General features: G+C 36.5%; 1 protein-coding gene across 1 annotated transcript in view; it reads right to left on the reverse strand.

Moving 5' to 3' along the window:
• Positions 1 to 2,329: 2,329 nt before the first annotated feature.
• Positions 2,330 to 16,381, reverse strand: part of LOC106067250 (fibrinolytic enzyme, isozyme C-like) — a 33,813-nt gene continuing 19,761 nt past the window's right edge. The window contains exons 6-7 of the mRNA XM_056028823.1: positions 4,574 to 4,684; positions 2,330 to 2,394 (exon numbers count right to left, since the gene is read on the reverse strand). Of these exons, the coding sequence (XP_055884798.1) occupies positions 2,330 to 2,394; positions 4,574 to 4,684 (176 nt within the window). The remainder of the gene's footprint in view (positions 2,395 to 4,573; positions 4,685 to 16,381) is intronic.

The following is a 16,381-nucleotide window of genomic DNA, read 5'->3' on the forward strand; positions in this document are numbered from 1 at the left end:
ATTCCAGCCATCAAGAAATACAAGAACAGTTTGCTGGCTATTCCAGCCATCAAGAAATACAAGAACAGTTTGCTGGCTATTCCAGCCATCAAGAAATACAAGAACAGTTTGCTGGCTATTCCAGCCATCAAGAAATACAAGAACAGTTTGCTGGCTGTTCCAGCCATCAAGAAATACAAGAACAGTTTGCTGGCTGTTTCAGCCATCAAGAAATACAAGAACAGTTTGCTGGCTGTTCCAGTCATCAAGAAATACAAGAACAGTTTGCTGGCTGTTCCAGCCATCAAGAAATACAAGAACAGTTTGCTGGCTATTCCAGCCATCAAGAAATACAAGAACAGTTTGCTGGCTATTCCAGCCATCAAGAAATACAAGAACAGTTTGCTGGCTATTCCAGCCATCAAGAAATACAAGAACAGTTTGCTGGCTATTCCAGCCATCAAGAAATACAAGAACAGTTTGCTGGCTATTCCAGCCATCAAGAAATACAAGAACAGTTTGCTGGCTATTCCAGCCATCAAGAAATACATATCTTGCTCCATAGGAAGTCCAGTGAAGTATACTAAGTACACAATCAATATTAAATCTCTGAATCAATTTGACAGTTCAGATGGAGGTCGATTGGTGGGAGTCACAGGCGGCAGAAAACGTGTTTCCCACGAAGCCATCCGCAGTTTTCCTCCGGTGCCGCTTTCTCTTTTATCCAGTTGACCAAGCTGTTGTTGAGTCGATGACGTGGCCTTTTGACACAACGAGATACTGTCGAGCAGTGTTTTCTTCAGCACAGCCATTAATCGGACACGCTGTTTCAGCAGAGCCTCCCGACAGACGCCTCTCATGGGAGCTGCAGGTTCCCATGCAGCCAATTGCAAACAAAGTCCAATGCGCCGCAGTCATCCTCAGCTAACAGTGTCACTTCTAGGAGATGGTTTCTTCAAGTTCAATTTTCAGAAGTCTTCTTGACAGCTGGATTTGATGAAAATGGATTTGGTGAAAATGGATTTGGTGAAAATGGATTTGGTGAAAATGGATTTGGTGAAAATGGATTTGGTGAAAATGGATTTGGTGAAAATGGATTTTTGTGAAACCTTCTTAAGATGACTAGCGCTGTTTTATCAGTCAGTCATTGTTGCATAGTCCATGATCTACCATATAACCTAGATTTTGTATCACTTAATCTTACGTACTAAACCCATAATGAATATACTAACTACAATATAAATGTCAGAACGTAACCATTTGAAAAGTTACACTGAATAGACTTTCCTCCAGCCCAATAGATGCCAGATGCTTTGCCGTGATTTTTCTAGACTGTAGGAAGACTTAAATGATTTTCTATTCTAAGCGCAATGTACAAAATGGCAATTAGAGGTAACACAGCGTAATAGCAATTCTTCGCATTGGTAGTCATTAGTAATTTCCCAATAACTCATTTTCGTTATTGCTTTCGTAATTTGATTTTTTTTATATTGAATAGAAGGTTATAAAATCAACATCTTCCTGAACTGTGCTCTTGGAATTTGGGGATAGTCGTTTGCTTTTTTTTCTGTTTAGTTTTTGGAAGAGAGGGATTTAACTGCAAAAACCCCTGATAGGGGTTTTAAACTCAAACCCCCCTGGTAGGGGATTTTAAAACCAAACCCCCCTGGTAAGGGTTTAAAACTCAAAACCCCTTGGCTGCGCTGGGGCAAGTGATGGTATAATATTAAAATGTCACCCAAAATAAACAAAATCAAAGCAAAAAATCGATTACTGAATTCCGAATTCCGATCCCACCCCCCTGCAGGGGGGGGGGATTTCATTTCAGAGGGGGAGGGGGTTTGAATCCCAACATCCCCCCCTGGCTTCGCCCATGCAGTGGATAATAGACTGAGACAAAACTGAATAGGGAACAATGATTTATTTTCGATAACGGTTGAATGTGGAAGTTTTGAGTCACTAATTTATTGCTTATTTGATGTGATGCACCCAGTTTGTGTCTCCTTATCTGCCTTCTTTCTACAAGTGTTTATTTTATCATAAATGTTAACAAAGCTAGTTTTCTTTGTGCGATGCGCGAATGTACTTTAGTTATATCCAGTGGCTTCACTGGGAATGTGCGTGCTGCACCTGATGACACTGACCCTAGTAATGTCACCGGTTATAAATAACCAACTAAAGTTTCCATTGGCCACCTTGAACTGAAAGTCGGCTGATCATCCGCTAGACATCCTTATTTCGCATACCGTATCTCTAACAATAATCATCAAATTAAATTAATTACAAAATCAATAATATTAAAAGAATGAATTCGTTTTATTTTATTTCATGGTCTCAAAGAAAAGTGTTTTTACAACTTGTCAGCCAGCCAGTCTCGGTATAAAGAAAGATTGACGTACATAGATGGGCTATCAGCTGAAATAGAAACATACTTTTTTTAAAATGTTATTTTATACTTTAAAGAAACATTTGAAGCCCTTGCACTTAAAAATAACATGCTTTACATTATGGACTTTTTTTTTTTGCAACATTACTGTTAGAGAACTTCTACTCTTTACGTTAAGTTAGCAACAAACATTAGACACTATGGAACAACGCAACAAAGAACTATCACATTTGATAGGCTACAAAAGATAAGGTAAGAAAGGTATGGATTTGGTCACACCAAGATAAAGTTACTACGAATTCTTTGCGCCAACATTCGCGGAAAATCTTTACGAAAAAAATGCAAATTCGTCGATTTAAACTTTAGCAGAGTTTTGGGCCATAGAGAAACCGGTTCCCCGACAAAATAGCGCGTAAAAATATTGTTTTCAGTCATTTCGCAAAAACTACATTAGATATTGTAAAACATTAATAGAACCAATATTTGTTATTTAAATGTAAATATCAATCCCAGTCATTTCACAGGAATTACTTTAGAAATCTTAAAATATAAATGCAAAATTTATAGTAAGCTAAAATGAAAAATTTCCAAATATAGCAATAATTAACAATTCCAAAAGGGAATTTCAAAACACGCTAATATACTTCCACATTTTTCAGATTTACACACACACATACACACATAAACTTTCGTAAAATTAAATAGTATGCTATTCACTTAGAAACTCATAGGAGTCACTTTGTTATTTCGTCCATGGTGACCAATATAGTTTTCCTCCCAATAGTCTCTCAAATGCCCTACGATATCTGGCTGCGCGTCATTATGTTTTTCGAAGGCAAGTATTCGCAGATAAAAAATGGGATCGCCAGCTTCTTTAAGTCTATATCTAAGTTTATCAATGTTGCGGCAAGAGACGCCCTGGTTTCATCAAAGTGTTACTATTACATACATGTGCAACACACACTTCAACGAATACCTAACCCTTGAATGGGGTCACCAAGTTTCAAAACAATTTTTAGCATGTTATCCATTTTAATGGTTATTGAGAAAAGAAGAATGAGCTCTGAAGCCATCATTGAGAAACTAGTTAAAGTATATAACCAGTTTTGAAATAATATTTCTTTTATTAAAAGATCTGTTTTCTTTCCATCCCCTGAGCTATAGTGTGGCTACATTTTGTACATAACATCCTATCAATTTTCCATGCAGAAGTTTTGCTTATTAAAGGACAAATTGTAAGTGTTCTTTAAGTATCCTCAAATATTGACGAAGTGGTTCAGAAATGTACGAAAAGAAGCATGAAAACGTGAAAAGATTCTTAAAGCAGTACGCATACCACTTGTTATTTTAAATGACGCGAGTTGCTAAGAAAAAGTGATGTAGCAGCGACAATCTTAATTTTTTACGAAAATTGTGCCGAGTATTTCTGAGAAGTGGCCTAATCAACAAGTCAACACTATGAGATGCGTTTTTTTTTTAATCCTGGAAAAATTTTCTGAAAGCCAGCAATTATTGAAATTATTGTGTGCATCGACCAATATTGTGTGTGTGTTTGTGTGTGTATTGTAATAACGTCTATGTGGGGCGTCACACACATTTTGTTGACCGTCTCTCTCCATTACTCTGTCTTTTACTTTGGATAGAATTTCTTTGCGTGGCAGCTGAGTATATTCTTTTATATTTTCTTCCAATCATTTTATCCGTTTCCCTCTTTGTTCTTTTTCCACGTACTTTTACCCGAAGGAAGGTTTTTCCGAGCTCTGTTTGACTTTTTGATATGTTTATAGTGTTTACTATTTTTAAAGTAGTTAGCAGGTCAATAGCTATAGAAATTATTCTCATGTATTATAATTGTCAAAGAATTTGTGTCTAGGTCTAAATGTAAGAATTATTGATTAGTGATAAATCAATCTGAGCCCTTACGCATGCTATATAGTTATAATTGTTCACGTTCGTTAGCTAAAGGTTTAGTTTCTTGCTAAAATCACGTTACAATGTAACACTCTATTTTATTAAACAAAATCTGTTAATATTGCATTTGTTTGTTTCCTTTACCATTATAAAAGAAAAGCATACGTAAACATATTTTAAAAACATTTAAATAAAATATTTTAAATACAGATACTTTTTTAATGATCTGTAAACTAATGAATACAAAAAAGGCATATCTTGTTTATACTAGACCAGGATATTTTTAAAACCACTTGCCTTCACACCTAGATTGTCCACTCTTAAGTATTCCAACCAGCTCGTTCTTTTCTGGCCCGCACAGTAAGGGGCTACCACTATCTCCAAGACAAGTTGAAGAGGGGGGTGAACCTTAGAAAATAGAATAGTGAACACATAAGGGAATTAAGTAGGCAATGCATCTTTATAAACGATGGTATTCAATTTGTTAAAACAGAATAATTTTTCATTATTATTCGTAGTAGATGATATTTTCTTTTTTAGAATATTATATAAACTAGAAAATTTAAAGATCATATATATGTATGTATGTATGTATGTATGTATGTATGTATGTATGTATGTATGTATGTATGTATGTATGTATGCATATATTGTTGTAACTCCGCTCCCTCGCCACTCTGATAGTATGCATCAGAGGGCCATTCAACACAAGTAGTGGAAGACATGTTTAGACAGGGAGAACGACTGTTGTGAGCCGGCTAAAGTCATGGGAGTCTGAACAGTCTGGGGCTGAGTGCGTCCTTTGTACTACTTAAAAATTGTTGGGGAGATCTGGAGCGACACTGGGAAGTGTGTCGGTGGTCTGTTCTGTGTTCTGGTATGAAGTAGGACTCTAAGAATTTAAGACATATTTCTCCCTGTGACTTTATAGCAGAAGTCCAAGTCTAACTAGTAACTATTATAATTTGTTGAAGCTTATACTAAATAAATACATCGTTTAATGTTGCCATCCTGCCTTTCGTTGAAGGCCTGCCTTAGAGTTACAACAGTATGTATGTTTGTTTGTATGTATGCATGTATATATGTATGTATGTATGTATATATGTATGTATGCAGTGGCGTCACTAGGAGGTGCGGTCCGCACCGGGTGACACCCGTTAGGGTGAAAAAATGAGTGAAAAAAAGAAAAAAAATTCAATTTTGGAAAAACTGTCAAATTTTTTAAAAAAAGTGTCTAAATATTGAACATGTTTCTCACAATGGATAAATACATCTAGATATATATTTTTAAAAATATTTCGGCTAAACATATTTTTTTTTTATGAAAATCTACTAAATGTCCAAAACGTTACAACATACTTTATATCAAAAGCCGATGTGAAAACGTACCTTCAGCTGTATATCACCTACATGTAAATAAACACTGTTTTGATTTTTAAAAATGTTTTTATCGAATTTATTGAAATAGTAGCTAGTATCATGATATGATATTAGGATGCAAACCATTAGTTACTGTTTAACAAATGACGACATTTTTCAGACATAATATATTGCTGTAACTTAGCCAAATAACCCCAACAAAAGGATTATAAAATAATAAAATAGAATATTTAATAATCAAAAAGAAACTAGATCTAGATCCACACTAATCGCATCACAAGCGTCCTTGTTTTCATCTCTAATCATCGGCCATCTTGCTTACTCTATCCTCTCGTGTCACTGCCCTGTGTCTCATGGTGCACAGTCTCGCACCTAATGAAAGTGCGTAACTTAGAGTCATTTCTAAAGAAGATGATGTACTTTCAGAAGTTGAATTTTAAAGAAACTCTAGTGAAGATGAAGGAAATGTTACAATGATTCAGTTGAATGATCTAGGTTTCAATTGTTTATGGGATAGTTTCTTCTTGCCGTGTGCCTATTTCACATGAATAGCGCAGAAACTTATCCATAGCAAAAAGAAAAGTACGCCAGTTGTTAAAAGAAGATTTCTGATGCCTCCTATTTGGGATGATTTAGTCACTTAAATAGCAAGCGATTGTATGTTTTTTGTTGTCAACTATTTTCAACTAATTCTATAGAAATGAAATATAAATTAGTAACTAAATAAGTGGTGGAAACAAGGTCCGACATTGGAATATCAAAAGACGTAATAAGAAAAGTCATCAGGATAGAAAAATCGGAAAACAACAGCATCCGGATACAAATACAACTGACAAGGAAGTCGTTGCTCTGATTGATGTAAAGAAGAAAACAATGGAAGGAGATATTCCACGGGCTGTTTGTATAAAAGCACAAATTTTTTAAAATTCGTTACCATATTAACGAGTTTTTTATTGAATATAGAATTACCATCAGATGATGGAAATGTGTGGATAAAATCCATAACTGAAAGTGTATTGTTATAACTCTGTCATGCGCACTGCCAGCTAAGCTAGTGCAGAAGGTGCGCACTGTTATAAACCAGACTAGAAAGGATGTTCACATTAGGAAAGAACGATTTCCGCCCAGGTCAGAGCCAATGTGAAAAGACTGTGTTCAGGGTAGTTGTTGTTCAAATGTACTTGTGATGTCCCCGTGAATAAACATCGTTGCCTCGTTGAATTGTCTCCTTAATTTATTACAGTATTTATAATGTTAAAGCTTATAAACGTTTTAGAAAACCAAGTAAAAGATAAACTTATAAGAGTAAGTATTACTGTATTCTGATCAGATTCATAAGTTTTAACATTTTAAGGGAGAAAAAGCTGGTGAGAATGGCTTAATATTTGTATATATAATATAATATGTGTATATCTACTTAATGTCTAGAAATAAGTGAGCTTCAAGTTATGATGTGTCGAGATCAGGAATAAAAAAATGCATCTACGGTGTATGGATGTGCGGTGACAGAGTGGTAACGCGTTTTGCTTCCGAACCTAGGGTTCAGGGTTCAAATCCTGGTGAAGACTCGGAGTTTGAATTTCAGGATTTTAGGGCGCCTCTAAGTCCAAACAGCTCTAATGGATACCTGACGTTAGTTGGGGAAAAGTAAACGCTGTTGGTCATCGTGCTGGCTTCATGACACCCTCGTTAATAGTGGGCCACGGAAACAGATGACTGTTACATCATCTGCCCCATAGATCGCAAGGTCTGAAAGGGAAACTTTACTTTTTTTTTACCTTTGGTGTATGGAACCATAAAGGATTACACGAAAATTTAAGAACCAACAGAAAAGCTATTTAATAGATGTGTCAAACATTCACTTAATCTATGTGTTCAACATTCTATTTCAGAAAATTGTTCTTACCTAAAATGTTTGGTACAATGGTAATCATTGTTTCTTTCTAAAATTACAGCCTTTAGAGGTGCAGCTAAAGATCTATCTTTTTGCGGAGAAGATGTACTAGAAAGCCAGAGATACATAAGAGTTTGCCTACCTTTAAACTATTGACAAAGTGGTGGCTAATCCAACTTATTTTTTACCAAAAGCATAACGCGTTAGACAATGGAACAAACGACATTTTCAAAACGTGCAAATTTTTAAAAAATGAAATCGTTAAAGACATTAATTTTGCATGATCGATACGTTTTCAAGTTTGAAATCCAGAAAAGAAAAGAAACATTGTAATTTACTTAAGGTTGCATTGTTGCAAAATTGAACAACAGATAAAACAACTAAATTTTAAAATTTAATTGACACTCATTTTATAGTTGTTTAACAATCAATAAACTAGTTAATTATAAATATGTGTATTATGGCTCAACAAACAAACAAAAAAAAAAGAAATTTTTTGAAGGAAAAGGGGGGGGGGGCAGTGGGGGTGACACCCGCAATTGACTGCACCGGGTGACACCCACCCTAGTGACGCCACTGCATGTATGTATGTATGTATGAACGTATTTATGTATGTATGTGTGTATGTATGTATATATGTATGTATGTATGTATGTATGTATGTATGTATGTATGTATGTATGTATGTATGTCTGTATGTATGTATGTGTGTGTAGAGAGATAGAGAGTGAGAGAAAAAATGACAACAGTTTTAAGTGTAAAGACTTCGATTAATGATCAAGTGTAGAACATTTTTTAAAAGACTTGACCTTGATCTAGTTTGTTTTACAACATCAACTCAGAGGCGGCCCCCATCGAATTCGCCTATTTGCAAGTATTATTTATGACATTTTTTGTTTGTTTTTATTGTCCAAAATAATAATATTTTAAAGAATTTTTGACGTTGCAAAAAAAAAAAAGGATTTGGCAAAATGTTTTACATGTTTTGGATTTTCCAACACAGTTACCAACACAATAATTGGCATTTTCATTTTAATATAACTTCTGATATATTTCTCTTTCGATCTTTATTTTCGAGATTTTCATCTAGAATCTAAATTTGAAGTAAGTAATATGTTATTTAGATGGCGTTTCTTTGAAAACAAAAACCTTGCTAATAAATCAATAGATTGAAAGCAACATTAAATTTTAAAATAGTAGTTAAGTTTTAATAGTTTCCCAAAAAAATATTTAAAAAAATTATAGATATAGACATTTAGAAATCATTATCTACACCTAAGTCTTGATTTAGATCTAGCTGTTTAAATTCTAGATCTTGATCTAGTATTTATAATTCTAGACTACACCCAGAAATTCTAGATCTGAAATCTACAATGACTATATATAGATATAGATCTATACTTGAAAAATCTAGATCGGATCTAATGTAAAAAATCGAGATCAGATCTGGCCTAAAAATCTAAATAAGATCTAAATCTAGTTAGTAGATCTAGTAAGATGGTTGAATGGTTGTGCGGTATGCGCGCTGGGTTAACGTTTTCATTTCTCGATGCTCCCCCCTCGCTCATAACCTGCCCGCTGCCAGTTTTCGTCGTCCCACAGAGAGTTGGACTAGGAAGTTCATTGTCATCAACTCTGAAGGAGTTGAAGGAACATCCGAAACATGTCAAACTAAAGCAGGTATATAATTAATGTAGAAATTAAAATCAGATAACATAATAACTCCATAGCGCCACCACATCGTGTTTCTTACGCCATCTTTTTTTTGGATGTGCGTTTTATTTTATTAAAAAATCCAAAACAATCTACTTTCGACAAAAAAAATTTGTTTCCACATTTCAAAAAAAAAAAAAATAAATAAATATTTCAAATAAAGAATTTAAAACAGTCGTTTAAAGTTTCTGTGTTTTTTTTTTTAATTTTAAATGATCAATTAAAAAAAAAAGATTATCGATAAAACAATTTTTTTTTTAAGTTTTGGCAAAAATATAAAATTTAAATAAGTCAAATTATGAATTTTCAACAGCCATTTTTTAAATTAATAAAACTTAAAACAACATATTATAGATAATAAAAATGTTCGACCTCTTGGCGAAAACCAAATGTAAATTTGTCAAAAAAACAAAAAACAACGATTTAAAAAAATCAATTAAGGCTTATATTTTATAAATTAAAAAATTATAAATTACCTAATATTGATAATAAGAATTTTAAAATTATTAGCAACAACAAAGATAATAATACGTCAAATAAGCAATTTACAATAATCAATTTCATCAATTTTTTTTTTTTAATAAACAATGATTTCCAAAAATACCTGTTAACTATCTAAAGTTTTTATCGACCTTTTGACAATTGTTTGTAATAATTTAAGGGAGGCAACACCAGAAGGCAAGGATGTTTATTTACAGGGACATCACAAGTACATGATAACAATAACTGCCTTGAACACAGTCTCTACATGTCGGTTCTAGACTTGGGCGGAAATCGTTCTCTTCTTCTAATGTGAACATCCTTTCTAGTCTGGTCTATAACAATGCGCACCCTCTCATGGCGGTGCGCATGTAAGAGTTATATTATTGCCCCCTTCTTAGAGCTTTTCGTCCCGAAAGAAAAAGTGATGTAGAGGTTTGACAGTTCAGGTGGAGGTCAATCGGTGGGAACCACAGAAGGTAGGTGCCTGTTGCCTACGAAGCCATCTGCACAGTTTTCCGCAGTCGTCGCTTCTTCTTCTTCCAGTTGGCCAAGTCTACGCTTGAGACGATATTGTGGTCGCTGATTCGATTTCATGACGATAGTCGCTGATGCCAGCCAGCATGGAGAGTTAGTGGAGGTCAGGGTTGCCAGCCATTTAACACAAATGAAGGCTGTGGCGATCACTGTAGATTCCAGGGTTGTTGTTCTAAGACGCCAAATCAGTGGCCATTTTCCATGGACGTCTCGTAACACAGCTGTAGGCCCACAGGTAGCTATGGTTTCAAATACATAGTCTTTCTCAGCTTCATCTGTAAGGTATGTCCATGAGGTACTCTTGTAATGTTCCATAAGCAAATGTTCATCCACCACTGCATCAGGTTCCGCTGGAATTAATTCACCATCGTTTAAGTCACTCTCACTGATGTAGGCAGAAGTACTAATGCCTTCCAAGTTCAGAACTTGTTGCTGGGTTTCTAGACATGGGTACTGTCCCCGCAGGGCGCCGCATATACCGTTCTTATCAATTTCCTGGATGCAGTTGCCAAGCAACGAGTTCTTTCTCATGCCGCAGGTCAAATTAGTTGTTTCTGTCTCGGCGGCCGTTGTTGGGGCCCGTATTTACAATTTCACCAGATGAAATCAAAGCAACGAATCATAAACGGTCTTCAGGCTTTCATGGTTTGAGTTCTAGTCATAGATACTGGCATATTAACAGAGGTCTTTAAGGTCCACAGCAGAAAGCTTGGACGCAGACCCAACGTTGTCTTGATCTGTCTGGCTCATTAAGGCACTCGTTTTACGTACACCAGGAACAAAAGCTTCAGGTACATAAAAGACTTTTCTTTTTCTTCATTAGTTTCTTTTCTTTCGATTCGCTACATCCCGTTGAGATCGTCGCAGAAATCGTGATCACGTTTCTCGTCTTGAAACTAACACCCGCAAGACTTTCCCACAACACAGTCACAGGCGGCACTATTATCCCCACCGCCTCCATCACCCCTGTTTGTGCAGCCACAGTCCTGACCAGGTAACTGTTCCTTCATTTACGAGTCTATTCCTTCTTTAGCTTGCGACACCATTTGATCACTTTGGTCTATTTTGCCTTCTTTTTTTCAAAATACTCTCATCCACCTTGTTTCTCTTCATGTTCACTTTCATTTTCATTTCTTCACGCATCGAGTCGTACATGTCTTTTAGCGAATCGTTCATAGCTTTTAGAAGTTCACCGATATCTAGGTCCACCTCAAACAAGTATGTTTCCAAAAAGTGCGCTGAGAATGTCTTTATTCTTTTCATAGCGTTTCAGACGCCGCCACTCGAGCTCTACTTTCAGTTCCTTTAATTTCAGCTCGTCGAGCCGTTTCATTGAAGTCATTTAAATTAAGATCCTACCTAATGCCTCCGTTGAGTCGCCTAATCCCACTTCTGACACCAATGTAAAAACTTAAGGGAGGCAAGGATGTTTACTCACAGGACATCACAAGCACATAAAACATCTGTCTTTAGCAGTCTTTTCACTTTGGCTCTAGACTTGGATGGAACTCGTTCTCTTCTTCTAATGTCACAATCCATTTCAGTCTGGTCCATAACAGTGCATACCTTCTGCACTAGCTTAGATGGCAGAGCGCATGGCAGAGTTATAACAGTGCACACCTTCTGCACTGGCTTAGTTGGCAGAGCGCATGGCAGAGTTATAACAGTGCACACCTTCTGCACTGGCTTAGATGGCAGAGCGCATGGCAGAGTTATAACAGTGCACACCTTCTGCACTGGCTTAGATGGCAGAGCGCATGGCAGAGTTATAACAGTGCACACCTTCTGCACTGGCTTAGATGGCAGAGCGCATGGCAGAGTTATAACAGTGCACACCTTCTGCACTAGCTTAGATGGCAGAGCGCATGGCAGAGTTATAACAGTGCACACCTTCTGCACTAGCTTAGATGGCAGAGCGCATGGCAGAGTTATAACAGTGCACACCTTCTGCACTGGCTTAGATGGCAGAGCGCATGGCAGAGTTATAACAGTGCGCACCTTCTGCACTAGCTTAGATGGCAGAGCGCATGGCAGAGTTATAACAGTGCGCACCTTCTGCACTAGCTTAGATGGCAGAGCGCATGGCAGAGTTATAACAGTGCACACCTTCTGCACTAGCTTAGATGGCGGAGCGCATGGCAGAGTTATAACAGTGCACACCTTCTGCACTAGCTTAGATGGCGGAGCGCATGGCAGAGTTATAACAGTGTGTTAAAAAAAACATGAAACAACCTACAAATAATAATTACAAGTTTTCGATATTTTTAAAGGAAAATGAAAGATGATGGACAGACTACACAAAATTCATAGCGTTTTTCTTTTCCTTTATGGCTCCCAATAAAATTTCTTGTTTAAAATACGTTCAAGTTTTCAATGTTTAATAAATATTGATGCATCAAGTTTTTAAAACATCTCATTGATGAAATCCTTTCGTATGACGTCAAAGGAGAAACAATTTAACCTCGTTACATAGACTTGTTAGAGTTAAAAATGTTTTTATTAAAACGAGAGAGAGTTTACAAGGGTTCCTAGACATTGGTTCATTGAGTTATTAGGGCGTTTCATTCACAAAATATATTCCATTTGACGTCAAAGGAAACACAAATTCACAGCGTCACATTTATGTCGTTTAATGAGTGAACTCTAAACTAAATTCACAGCGTCACATTTATGTCGTTTAATGAGTGAACTCTAAACTAAATTCACAGCGTCACATTTATGTCGTTTAATGAGTGAACTCTAAACTTCGATTATATTTGAACGTGTTCCATTCACTTCGACTGTTTTACACATTCATCAAATCAAAACAGTTTTTAGCTTTATCAATATCTAGTCCAATGTTTCTTTCTGAGTTGTCATATTTCCCTTGATTACATAGTAGGTTAGGGTTATTAAAATCAATTAATTATTAAAACAATTTAGTTTTGGTGACGTTAGGTCTATTGGTGTAGAATATTTGCATTACACAAATAACAAACTAGTGTTTAAGAGGGAAGACATATTAGGAACTCCATTTATTACGTAAACACAAGCGGTGTTGCACTGACGCGCTAGTGTGCAAATGTACAAATACTATTATGTTACATCTCTCTTCTTTAATTCAGAAAATCTATCTATCAGAATAACTAACAAACTAGTTAACTAAAAAGTCAATTCACAAATCAAGTCTCTTGGGTTTGTTAACTATTCTGCCTGAGCGTGTTACATAAGATTCATGTGGTCTAGATGTGTTAGAAGAAGCAGTGTGTAGTGGCGGCTCAAAATCTAGTGTAGTTTGTAATCTTGGACTCTCTAGATCTAATGGTTCTGGTTGTTCTGAGATGTCTTCTGGAAAGTCATAATTATTGTCAAATCTGTTTGCTTTCTCAGAAGACTTTCTGATGTGTTTTCTGTTTCTTGTAGACCTTATTTCCACTTTTGACATTATATGATCTAGGCTTAGAATGCTTCGAAACTACTGTTCCTGGTTTCCACTTAGAATTAAGTTGCATTCTGACTGCCGTTCCGTCTTGTAGTGGATTATGACTCTTAACTCCATTCCTCTTATCATAATAATGTTTCTGAGACTGTTTCTCGGAGTCAAAGTGTTTCTTCACCACCTTGTAGAATATTCGTGTTACACAAATAACAAACTAGTGTTTAAGAGGGAAGACATATTAGGAACTCCATTTATTACGTAAACACAAGCGGTGTTGCACTGACGCGCTAGTGTGCAAATGTACATATAATACTATTATGTTACAATTGGGTTTCTAACTCCACCATAGACCAGCGTGCGTTACAGATTGGAAACAGAACACACAGGTTGTATACAAGAGAGAAAAGTATCCCTTTAGTTAACAAGATAAAAATGTTGGATTAATGTAGCTAAAGATGAAAGGGGGAGGGATTACAAAGGTGAGGAGTATAATAATATATCCTAAAGTAACATATCTATAAGTAAAGACAAATGAGATTATTAAATCATCATATTGACTGCTGACAGTAGAATCATGTATATGTCCTATTTACTGCTGACAGTAGAATCATGTATATGTCCTATTGACTGCTGACAGTAGAATCATGTATATGTCCTATTGTTTGTATGACTTAGCCCTTAGGTTTCTTCATTTTGTCGTTGTCTCAGAAGCTTATTCCAATACTTGGAGCTGTAGGCAGTTTTAGTCTGCTTGCAGCGGCATAAGCTTGGGAGGTGCCAGCTCCAGCAGAAATACTGTAGTTGAGCTAGGAATATCCTGATCACTGTTTTGTGTCCTGGAAGTGGAAGTGACAATACAACTACATATATAACTGCGACATTGGGGTTGGGGCCGAATCAACGATGAATATGTAGACTGAGGATGCTGAGAATGGACTTTAGACGTAGAACATGGTATTCAGTGTTCTCTCATGTTGAGCTTCCTTCCTTCAGTCTATGCGTTAAAAGTGGGTTCAACAGGATTAGCAGGCGTGTGACTTCTGGAAATCGTTGTTTTGAGCCGGAGGGGGGAGGCTGTTGGAGGTTCAGATATAGTAGCTGGGAGGAATCAAGGGTTCGAATCCAGTAGCAGGCTGTAATTCCACGAAACAAAAAGTATGGGATTGAGCAATGGGCATGAATTCTGCATTAGACAGGAAGTATGGAGATTCAGCAATTGCATGAATTCCGCGTACTAGGAACCAGTCGGTGTCTCCAGTCGCAATCTGGCTCAAATAAAACACCGAGCAAAATAGATTCAATACATAAAAGGGTATCGGGTTCTCCTCGGGCATAAGCCGTCAATCAGAGAATCACCTAAGTTTAATTGACACTTACAACCTATGCAGATAAATGAGATCAGGTCAATACAACGGGTATTTTACACATAGCAGTCAGCCATGAACACTATATCGAAACGTAACTGTTGAGAGTGCCGTCAAGGGGTGCAACTCTTGTCTAAGCAATTTGACAAGGGGAAATTATTAACTTATCGCCAAATGCGTTAAAAAGACCATCAAGACGATCAACCGAGATAAAAGAAATAAAGTTAAATGTACAACTATGAAATATACACAAGGTTAAATCAATGGTCAATTGAGCAATGTAGCAATAATACTGTCAACAAATGGTGGACATAAGTTAATGTAATAAATAAATACGTGCCACAAAAGTAATTATGTTTCTTACTTATGACAGTGACAGACACACATAATGTATATGTTTAGTATGAATGTGATAAGTAAATACCAAATTATAAAAGTCCAGTAATGAACATAATCTGACCCCAAGGTCCAAGTGAATAGAATAAGAATAAGGGAGCACAATGAATGGAACCTGTAGATGAACGCCCCTCAACGTCGTAAGTAAAATGGAGCGACAGCTTGCGATTTAAGGGGTTTAAGCCTTATATGTTTTTGGCAAGAAATAGGAATTGGGCACGACAGCATGTGATAGATCAGGTGATAGGCATCGATAGACTAAGTGACATGTGATAGATCAGGTGATAGGCATCGATAGACTAAGTGACATGTGATAGATCAGGTGATAGGCATCGATAGACTAAGTGACATGTGATAGATCAGGTGATAGGCATCGATAGACTCAGTGACATGTGATAGATCAGGTGATAGGCATCGATAGACTAAGTGACATGTGATAGATCAGGTGATAGGCATCGATAGACTAAGTGACATGTGATAGATCAGGTGATAGGCATCGATAGACTAAGTGACATGTGATAGATCAGGTGATAGGCATCGATAGACTAAGTGACATGTGATAGATCAGGTGATAGGCATCGATAGACTAAGTGACATGTGATAGATCAGGTGATAGGCATCGATAGACTAAGTGACATGTGATAGATCAGGTGATAGGCATCGATAGACTCAGTGACATGTGATAGATCAGGTGATAGGCATCGATAGACTAAGTGACATGTGATAGATCAGGTGATAGGCATCGATAGACTAAGTGACATGTGATAGATCAGGTGATAGGCATCGATAGACTAAGTGACATGTGATAGATCAGGTGATAGGCATCGATAGACTAAGTGACATGTGATAGATCAGGTGATAGGCATCGATAGACTAAGTGACATGTGATAGATCAGGTGATAGACATCGATAGACTAAGTGAC

The sequence above is a fragment of the Biomphalaria glabrata genome, chromosome 5 (genome assembly GCF_947242115.1).
Source record: "Biomphalaria glabrata chromosome 5, xgBioGlab47.1, whole genome shotgun sequence".
NCBI classification, from domain to species: Eukaryota; Metazoa; Mollusca; class Gastropoda; family Planorbidae; genus Biomphalaria; species Biomphalaria glabrata.